The 10450-nt window shown below is 53.4% G+C and overlaps 1 protein-coding gene across 1 annotated transcript; it reads right to left on the bottom strand.

Moving 5' to 3' along the window:
• Nucleotides 1–6: 6 nt before the first annotated feature.
• On the bottom strand, nt 7–10445 carry LOC121672229 (myosin-7-like; the record flags this gene model as incomplete). The annotated part of the gene is made up of 34 exons (XM_042044808.1): nt 7–213; nt 317–442; nt 647–850; nt 930–1238; nt 1321–1445; nt 1526–1691; nt 1939–2122; nt 2330–2526; nt 2818–2936; nt 3039–3165; nt 3255–3644; nt 4299–4389; nt 4486–4631; nt 4764–4940; nt 5287–5529; nt 5599–5727; nt 5836–5962; nt 6045–6181; nt 6374–6497; nt 6585–6702; nt 6832–6919; nt 7059–7126; nt 7210–7519; nt 7656–7826; nt 8002–8151; nt 8252–8370; nt 8455–8593; nt 8673–8776; nt 8866–8964; nt 9167–9230; nt 9354–9446; nt 9843–9954; nt 10184–10211; nt 10328–10445. Coding segments are annotated over 34 exons (5109 nt in total), but the record flags the coding sequence as incomplete, so codon positions are not given.
• Between the last annotated feature and the right edge of the window lie 5 nt (nt 10446–10450).

Raw genomic sequence — 10450 nt, 5'->3', positions numbered from 1 at the left:
GCGCTTCTGCTCAGCCTCCAGCTCATTCTCCAGCTCCCGCACACGAGCCTCCAGCTTCTGCAGCTGCTTCTTGCCCCCTTTGAGGGCCAGCTGCTCGGCCTCATCCAACCTCATCTGCAGGTCCTTGATGGTCTGCTCCATGTTCTTCTTCATTCGCTCCAGGTGGGCGCTGGTGTCCTGCTCCTTCTTCAGCTCCTCTGCCATCATGGCCGCCTGCCCAAGGAGAGAAGCAAGCAGAGAAGGAGGACCAAAGTGTGCTCTCCATCACCCTCCAGTGGAAGGTGTCCTAGACGTTGGTTCCCAGCATGGCACTCACATCAGTGATGGCTTTCTTGGCCTTCTCTTCTGCATTCCTGCACTCCTGGATGGCCTCTTCCACCTCTGTCTGTAGCTGGGAGACGTCGGCCTCCATCTTCTTCTTCTGGTTGATGAGGCTGGTGTTCTGGAGTTAGAGGAGAGGATCTCAGGAGGTGTCTGTTGAAGTGCTGACCAATCCTTCTTCAACCCCCTCAGTACTTAATGCCCCCCTACTCTCTGCCAACTCTGCGGGCTTAAAGGATCTGGAGATGTTGGTAACTCAAGCTATTGGAAGCCCACACCCATGGATGGAGGTGACGTCTCTCCTTGAAGGCATGTGATGTCTCACCTGTGAATGGAGAAGCTGGACCCTCTCACTGGCCTCAATCAACTCCTGCTCAGCCAACTTGCGGGCCCTCTCAGTCTGTTCCACCACTGCCTGCATTTCCTCCAGCTCTGACTGGAGGAGGTTGTTTCTTCTCTCCACGATGGCGATGTTCTCCTTCAGGTCTTCATTGGCTCTCACCACATCATCCAGCTGCAGTTGGGTGTCCTGTTGGGATAAATACAATGGACATCAGCCAGCAGCTCCAAGGGGCTAGGAAGACCTCCTTAGAGGTGGGTGATCCCACCTTGAGGTGAGCCTGGGCTCCTTTCAGGTGGGACTGAGCTTCGGCAGCCACACGGTTGGCATGACTGAGCTGAATCTCCATCTCATTGAGGTCACCCTCCATCTTCTTCTTCAGCCTCAGGGCCTCGTTGCGGCTCCGGGTCTCAGCATCCAGCGAGGTCTGCAGCGAGTCCACCACCCGCAGGTGGTTGCGCTTGGCCTGCTCCATCTCCTCATCCTTCTCAGCCAGCTTGCGCTCATAGTCTGCCTTGACCTGGTTGAACTCCAGTTGAGCCCTCAGGATCTTTCCCTCCTCGTGCTCCAGAGAGGCCTGGTGGAGACAGAGATAAATTAGAGGGCCACAGAGAAGACTAGGACAACCTGGGGACTCATGGGGATGTGATTTGGCTCACCTCAGCCTCCTCCAGTGCAGCTTGGAGCTCCAGTTTCTCAGCATCCAGCTGCTTCCTGACCTTCTCCAGTTCATGGATGGTCTTGTGACTGCCACCCAGCTGCTCCGTCAGGTCCGAGATCTCCTCTGCTCGGATGAAAAGCCATCAGATTATGTCGAAGGTGATGGAAAACCACAAGGTGGGCAGGGAAGGACCACAGTCTCACCTTGGAGATTCTTGTTCTCCCTTTTGAAAGTCTCTAAGTGATCAAGCGACTCCTCATAGGCGTTCTTCAGCTTGAAGAGCTCAGTGCTGAGGGACCTGGCCTCTTTCTGCGATGCTTCCAGCTCCACCTGTGACTCTTCAAATTTCTGCTTCCACTCAGACAAGATCTATGGGAACATCACCTGCTCAGCTGCTGCTTTGCCCATGAAGAACCCTCTTTCCATCCTCCTCCTCCTTTCCCCAATATTCTCCTGGTATGGACTTGAAGCTCTGCTAAAATCTGGCCCTTGAAAGTTGTTCACCTTTCTTCTGGACTTCTTCTCCCGCCTTTCTTTGATTTCTTTGATTCATGGGACCCACATCTCTCTACCCCCTTCCCACCCTTCTACTTCCACCATTTCTTGGTCCTCCCACCTTGTCAAAGTTTCTCTGTTTCTTGTCCAATGCAGCAGCTGCTGCATTTGACCGCTCCAGGTCTGCCATGAGATCTTCAATCTCATTTTGCAGTCGGTGCTTGGTCTTCTCCAGGGAGGAACATTTGGCATTGACTGCCTCCACCGCTTCCTCAGCCTCCTGCAGCCGCTGGGCCAGTTTCTTCCTACCGTGGGAGAAAACCTTGCTGTGGTGACCCATGGACCAAGTGGATCAACTCAAACCTTCTTCCACCCACTGGCTGGCTGAGGCTCTGCTCTGGATCTCCTCTACCATCTCCAGGTTCTCATACATTCTCCAGATCCTTATACAGTGGAAGAGTCTCCACTCTCCCCTGCCTCATAGAATCTTCCTCCATGGAGACATGACTCACTTGGCCTCCTCCAGCTCCTCAGTGCGCTGGATGGCATCTGTCTCATACTTGGTCCTCCACTGTGCCACCTCAGAGTTGGCCTTGGAGAGTGAGCGCTGGAGCTCAGCCTTGGCCTCTGTCTCCTCCTCATATTGCTCCCTCAGAAGGTCGCAGTCATGCCGGGCCGACTGAAGCGCATGGGCCAGTGCATTCTTGGCCTGGGAGGGGAGAGCCACATGAGGTGAGGAGAAGTTGGGTCCACATCAACTTGAGCTATCTTGGCATTCTTCAATTCCAACAACCTCATTACCAACCAACCCAACCCAACTCAACTCAACCGAGCCCAACCTCCTTGTAACATACCAACCCTACTGAATTTCTGAGGACCCTCAATTCATTTTCTCCTACTGTGAGGGCGGAGTCATGATGCACCTTTTGGTCCCAAACCAACTGCATCCTTAACACTGGAGGTGTCTTTCATCCCCACTGACCCCCCAACAAAGCCCTACCTTGACTTCTTCCTCTAGCTGCCTTTTGAGGTCCTCCAGCTGTTGTGTGTATGTGAGTTTCCCTCGCGTCATCTGGTTGATGAAGGCTTCTTTCTCCTCCAGCTGCCTGGAGAGCTCACCTGTTGGGTGGAATGGTGGATAATCACTTGCTGGACACACCCCAAAGCCACCCCACTGGGCAAGACATATGCAATTGGGTTTGGAAAGAGCAAGCCCCTCACCATTTTCTGTCTGGAGCTTGGCTCGTTGAGTGGTGAGGTCATTGACCATGCGTTGAGCCTCTTCAGACTTGGTCCGGTGCTCATTCATCTGATCTTCCATGGTGCGGCACATCTTCTCCAGGTTGGCCTACAAACAGGAAGGGCAGGAAGATGAAAGGAAACCTTGAGAGGACAGTGGAAGTGTTATCCCTTCATGGCTGGAGACCTATTTCCTACCTTGGCCTTTATCAATTGCTCCATGTTGGAGCCAACATCATCCAGCTCCAGCTTGAGCTCACTCTTCTCCTTCTCCAGCTTCTGCTTGACACGCTGTAAGTTGTCGATCTGCTCACTGAGCTCGGCCACACTGTCGGCATGCTTCTTGCGCAGCGCAGCGGCCGTGGCCTCGTGCTGCAGTGTGGCCTCCTCCAGATCCCGCCGCATCTTCTGGAACTCTGCCTCCCGCTTCTTGTTGAGCTCGATCTGCACCGATGTGGCCCCACCCGCCTCCTCCAGCCGCTCGCTGATCTCCTCCAGCTCCCGCGACAGGTCTGAGCGTAGCTTTTCCACCTTAGCTCTGCCTGTCCGCTCTGCTTCCAGCTCTTCCTCCAGCTCCTCAATCCGCGCCTGTGCTCCGGAGATGAACATGTTTTCAGCAGACTTGGTTTCACCCAACTCCTCCACTCAACTCAACCAATCAAGCTGGAGAGTCTTTAAGTCAATTCAACCCAACCAGACTCTTCAGCTCAACCCAGACAGTTGTAGACCCTTCACTTCAACCAGTCTTGATCCCATCCAGTTCTCATCAACTGAGTCAAGATCTGAGATCTCCAGATCAACCTGGCCTTATTTGAATACACTCCACCTTCTCAAATTAACTTGAGATTCTTCAACTCAACTGGTCTTGAGAACATTCAACTCAACCAGTCCTAGAGCTAACTGGATCAGACAGCTCAGCACAAACTTCTCTAAAGACATTGGAATGAACATGATCCAACCAGATGGTCTGCTCAGCTCAGATGATTCTACCCAAGATGCTCCCCCTACCTCCAGCCCCTTTGGTTCGGCTCAACTCCCACGAAAGCCAACCTGCCAAGGAGCCCATGAGTCATTTCAAGGCAAAAAATGATAGAGAGATTCTGGGACAAGCAACATGCCACAGTCTTCTGATTTCAGGTGAGTGGCACATTGGTTTAGGTCCTTCTCAAAAAGACATGAAGATAAAAATGGGGAGGACCAGTTCCTCCTTCTGGCTGATCCCCAAGCTGAAGCCCACCTCACCTGAAGCTCTTTGAGCTTCTTCTGGAGCTGGGCTGCAACTGCTTGCTCGTCCTCTATTCTGGCGTTGAGGGCATTGAGCTCAAAGTCTTTCCTGGGTGTGGGGAAAAACACCAGGCACTCATTCTCCTGAGTGCTCAGTGGAGAGAGGTGTTACAGGTAGAGTATAAGCAAGTGCACAGGCTCCTACTTTTTCAGCCTTTCATCCAGTTGTTGCTTGTCATTCTCCAGGTCCATGATACTCTCCTGAGCCAGCTTCAAATCACCTTCTAGCTTCCTTTTGGCCCGTTCCAGGTCCATCCGGATCTTCTTCTCCTGCTCCAGTGAACTCTCCAGCTGCAAGTGAGGAAGAGACACATCCATCAGCCTCCCACAAACACACACCCCAGAAGGACCTCCACACCCCAGGGGATCAGCTATGTGCCTGTGGGGATCAGCTATGTGCCTGTGGGAGTGGCCTATACTCACATCATCCACTTGCTGTTCCAGCTTGACTTTGGCCTTTGTCAGGGTGTTGACCTTGTCTTCCTCCGCCTGCAGGTCATCCAGCGCTTGCTGGTGAGATTCTTGCAGGGCCTTCTTCTCCTTTGTTAGCTTGACAATGATCTCATCCAGCCCAGCCATCTCCTCTGTGAGGTTCTTGACCTGCAGGAAGAGAAATATCAGGCTTCCAGCTTTGTACCACAGGTAGGACAAGAGACAGAAGGTTGTTCTTGCTCTTGGTGAAGCTAAGTCAGGAGATGCAGGAAAACACAACCAACCTTGGGTCTTGGTCATGCAATCCAACCAGCCTTGGATCATCACAACCCAACCCAAGCAGTTTTGGGTCTTCATGACTCAACTCATCCAGTTCTGAATTTTACAGCCCAAACAGCCATGAATCTTGGCATGCCAATCCAATGAGCCTTGGGTCTTCACCAGAGCTATTCACTTTGGCTTGAGTCAGCTCAATTCCCCACAATTTGAGGTCAAGACCTCTCCCCTTGCTCACCTTGTTCTCAGTGGCATGTTTCTCCTTCTCCACCTTGGCCAATGACAACTCCAGGTCATCAATGTCCTTCTTCAGCTCTGAGCATTCATCCTCCAGCTTCCTCTTCTTTGCTGTCAACTCAGCATTCATCTCCTCCTCATCCTCCATCCGCTCTGTCATCTCCTTCACCTTGGCCTCCAGCTGGATCTTGTTCTTGATCAGCTGGTCACAGCGTTCCTCAGCGTCAGCCAGGTTGTCTTGCTCCTGGAAGGGGGACAGTTGGTTTGAGGGAATGAAAAAGGAGTGCAGGGCCGGGGCATCTAGGTCACTTACAGCCTGCACTTGGAGCTGAAGGTCATTCTTCTCCTGCAGCATGGAGACCATCTTCTCCTCCAGGTCTTTGCGTCGGGTCTCTGACTTCTCCAGGGCCTCCTTCAGCCGCCCAAACTCTTCCTTCATGTTCTGCAACAGAGCCCAGGAGACCAGTAGCCACATCCAACCCCTTCCATCCATCAACCCCACCCAACCCATTTTAGATTCCAAGCTGCCTGCCTCATCACCTCCTCCCACCTGCATCTCCTTCTCTGTCTCAGCACTCTTTAACAAGGGCTTGATCTTGAAGTAGAGCTTCATCCAAGGCCAGTTCTTCACCCCCATGAAGGCCCTGATGTTCCACTGGATCACCAGCAGCGAGTCCCTGGAGAAGGCACAGCAAGATGTGGGTCACCAGGGGCTTCCACTCAACAGGGACACAACACCATCTCCATCTCACCACCCACCTGCGCTCTAGGATCTTCTTGAACTCCTGACGAGAGAGGAAACCACGGACTTGGGCCTGCAAGCGAGTCATGATCCGGGCCAGGCGCTCATCCCGCATCTCCTCCAGCAGCCCCAGCAGCCCAGCCTTGAAGAAGACCTTTGAGGAAAGATGAAGATAAGTGCTGCTGGGATTTGGAGGCGTGGTGGAGGGATGGGTGGTGGCGTGGATGGAGGGAGCTCAGATGGGCAGGTGGACAAGTATGTGGGTGTACCATAAGAGCCCATCTCGTCCCACCATGAAAGCCTTGTGGATGGTGGGACCACAGGAACAGAGACCAAGTGACCTCACCTTGGTGTGTCCAAACTTGTACTGGTTGTGGTCAATATCAAGGGATCCCAGGAGCTTCTCGGCACCCTTACGACTGTCAATGAACTGCCCCTCAGGGATGGCAGCAGGGTTCAGGATGCGGTACCTGGTGACCAGAGAGGACAGGAAAACCCTGAAATCATCCCCAGTGGGGTTGTCCACCACCTCCCCATATTTTCTCCTCTGTGCCTACCTCTGGCGGAAGTCCCCATAGAGGATGCGGTTGGGGAAGCCCTTGCGGCAGATGCGGATGCCCTCCAGCACCCCATTGCAGCGGAGCTGGTGCATTACCAGGGGGTTGTTCATCACACCTGGTGGGTCATCAAGACTGGTGAGTCAAGGCCTGCCCCACAGCACTGCCCCACAGCACTGCTCCCCACCACCACCTTTGGCAAGGGCCCAACACTGTCCTCTGGATCAACCCTCAGGGATTGGCTCACCAGGAGACTTGGTCTCATTGGGGATGATGCAGCGGACAAAATGAGGGTGGGTAGACCGCAGGTTGGTCATCAATTTATTGAGATTCTCCTGAGAGATAGAGGAGGAGATGATGAAGGGAATGAAGACACCCCCCCCAGCCTGTCCCACCAAAGGTCATCCCTTGCCCTAGGACATGTTTTCCATGCCCACACATCCTGGGGTCCACCAATAACCCTTGGACTCTCACCCGATGCAGCGCAGAGACAGTCTGGAAGGAGGAACCTTTCTTCTTAGCTCCTTTCCCCTTCTCCACGGCTGTTGGAGAAGAAGAAAGGATGAGATAGGTCAGGGACAGGGTGGGGAGAACCCCAGATGCTAAGGAAGAGGATACCCCTTACGTGCATCAGCCCCAGCGTAGTTGGCAAAGAGGTTGGCCAAGAGCTTCAGGGCTGACTTCTGGTAGAGCCCCACCACTGTTTCATTGAGGGGGTCCTTGTTCTTCTCCAGCCACCCGATGATGTTGTAGTCCACTGTGCCAGCATAGTGGATAAGGGAGAAATGGGCCTCTGGCTTCCCCTTGACATTGCGCGGCTTCCCAAAGTTGGCCGACTTGCCCAGGTGATTATCAAAGAGCTTAGCCTTGAAGGTCATGTCTGAGGCCTTAGGAAACATGCACTCCTCTTCCAGGATGGACATGATCCCCATGGGCTGGGAAGGAAAGACCTCAGTGGTGGTGGAGGACACCAAGCACAACCCAACTGGCAAACTTTGGAGTCCCTGGGCAAGAAAGGGCCCTTCCCCAGCAGTCCCTTCAGCTCCCATGAGGCCCTGGGGGAGGTGGTACCTTCTCAATGAGGTCGATGCAAGCTTGGAGGTCCATGCCAAAGTCAATGAACTCCCACTCGATCCCCTCCTTCTTGTATTCCTCCTGCTCCAGCACGAACATGTGGTGGTTGAAAAACTGCTGCAGCTTCTCATTGGTGAAGTTGATGCAGAGCTGCTCGAAGCTGTTGAACTGGGGAAGGAGAGAGGAGATGGACAATGGGGTCAACAGAACACCTAATATGTTCAGTGGGGTCAACCTGAGCCCTAACTGGGTCAACACAAATGAAAACAAGGTCATCTGACCAGCCAGTAGAGTTAACTCAACACCCAGTGGGGTCAACACAACACAGTCAACCAGGGCTTACATCAAAGATCTCAAAGCCAGCAATGTCCAGCACACCAATGAAGTACTGCCTTGGCTGCTTGGTCTCCAGCGAGTTGTTGATCCTGGTCACCATCCAGTTGAACATCTTCTCATACACGGCCTTGGCCAAGGCTCCAACGGCATAAATCACCTGGAAGAGGGACATCCCAACAGTGAGAGGGGTCTCATGGTGTCCTCATTGCTGGAGATTGCACCCCAAAAGGAGGAGGTTTTGGGGACGTCCTACTCACCTGCTGGACATTCTGCCCCTTGGTGACATACTCATTGCCCACCTTGACCCGAGGGTGGCACAACCCCTTGAGAAGATCAGCCGAGTTCAGCCCCATTAGGTAAGCTGACTTGTCCGCCTCTGAGGACAAAGAAGAGAAAATATGAACCTGGAAGGATCATGGGGTTCACCCCAGTTTCCACCTCAACCTTGGTTGGACCCAACCTTCTGTGCCATCCGGTTCTGCCTGCTCTTCCCGTTGTTTCTGCTTGAACTTCATATTGCCGAAGTGCATGATGGCACCTGTCAGTTTATAGATGGAGTTTTTCTCCTCTGGGGTGAAGCCCAGGACATCGAAAGCACTCTGTGGGGCCAAAATGTGGTCAAGATCTTCTCCAGCCCACAGGGATACATACACACTGCCTGGTGGCCTCCCATCTCACATCTGTGGCCAGGAGCTCCTCTCCATCATCAATGGATGGAACTGTGGTCTCTCCTTGGGAGATGAAGGCATAGTCGTAGGGGTTGTTGGTCACCAGCATCATGTCTGAAAAGAGAAAAAGGGGTTGGGGACAGGCAGGTCTAAAAAGGGGTGCAGGGTGAGGTATTTGCAGGTAGGTTGGGAGCATGGCTCACCCAGTAGCTCTGGTTTCTTATTGGAGAGGATCTGGTAGTAGATGTGGTAGTTTCTTTCAGCCTTCAGCTGGAAGATGACACGGGACTTCTCCAGGAGGTCTGGAGTGGGGATGAAGAGAAGATGGGTGGAGGTTGGGATGAGATGGAGGGTCAGATGGATGAATGGAGGGAGGCTTGAGGATGTGGAAGGGTAGATGGATGGTAGCATGAGGAGAAGGATGGGCAGGTGGATGGAGAGATGGATGATGGGAGGGATGATGGACAACTAGATGTCCTCTCTTGGACCCCTCCACCTACTCACAGGTCTCAATGTCAGCCGATGCCAACTTCCCAGTGGCCCCGAAATGGATCCGGATGAACTTCCCCTGGAAGAGTAGTGGAAGGAGGTGGAGGTGGCCACCTTCTCCCAGAACATCCCAACCCAGAGACCCTTCCCCATGGACTCCACCCCATAGACCCTTCTCACAGACTCCACCCCCAACACTCACAAATCGGGATGAGTTGTCATTCCGGACAGTTTTGGCATTGCCGAAGGCTTCCAAGGCAGGGTTGGCCTGGATGATCTGGTCCTCCAGGGTGCCCTGGTGGAGGGGGATAGTGTCAGGGGAGCTCTCACAGTAAGGGGCAGGAGATGTAGGGTGTGAGGTTGAGATGGATGGATGGATGGATGGATGGATGGATGGATGAATAGGAGGACACAGAGGTCCGTGAAGGTTTGCATGGGTGGTTGGTTTGATGGACAGGGATGTGGGTTGATGCCATCTGTGGATGAAGGGATGGGTAATTGGGTAGATGGGGATGAGACAGATGAATGGAAGGTTGGATAGATGGTTGGTTGGTTGGTTGGATTATTGGTTGGATTATTGGGTGTTTGGTTGGGTAATTGTTTGGGTGGTTGATTGTGTTATTGGGTGGACAGACAGGTGGCAGAATGATGGCCACACCCCAGGGCGTCATCCCCCATCCAGTGCCCTTACCTTGCCCGGAGCCCCCATCTCCTTCTTGCCACGGTCACCAATGGCAGCGATGACAGCAAAGTACTGGATGACCCTCTTGGTGTTCACGGTCTTCCCCGCCCCGGATTCTCCGCTGAAGCCAAGAAGAGCAATGGTTGGATACTGGTGCTATGGTGCTGGGGGTAGGGACTCACTGGGGAGGGATGGATCATGGACCTCCACAGACAAGTCCAGATGGTGATAAAGGGCTGGCCATGCCAGTGGGCATGACTTCAAGGGGGAAGGGGAGGGGCTATGTGCCAGGTGGGAGGATCTTCGCTGTGAGTGGGACTAAGACAATGTTTACAGATGATGTCACTCACGTGATGAGGATGGATTGGTTCTCCCGATCTGGTGGGATGAGGAGAAGAAACATGAGGTTCTGAAGCCCACCTTGGCTCTGTGCTACATCTCCTGCTCCCCAGAAAAGGATCAGGGGATATGGGGTCCCTGCAGAAGGTCCCTACCTGTCAGCATGTTCTGGTAGGCATTGTCAGAGATGGAGAAGATGTGGGGTGGAGCTTCACTCCGCTTCTTTCCCCGGTAGGCAGCCACCACCTCGGCATTGTAGACGGGCAACCACTTGTAGG

The sequence above is a fragment of the Corvus kubaryi genome, unplaced genomic scaffold (genome assembly GCF_017639235.1).
Source record: "Corvus kubaryi isolate FWS band 111438036 unplaced genomic scaffold, C.kubaryi_AGA036_p1.0 45094, whole genome shotgun sequence".
NCBI classification, from domain to species: Eukaryota; Metazoa; Chordata; class Aves; order Passeriformes; family Corvidae; genus Corvus; species Corvus kubaryi.
This window is presented reverse-complemented; position numbering and strand designations above follow the sequence as displayed.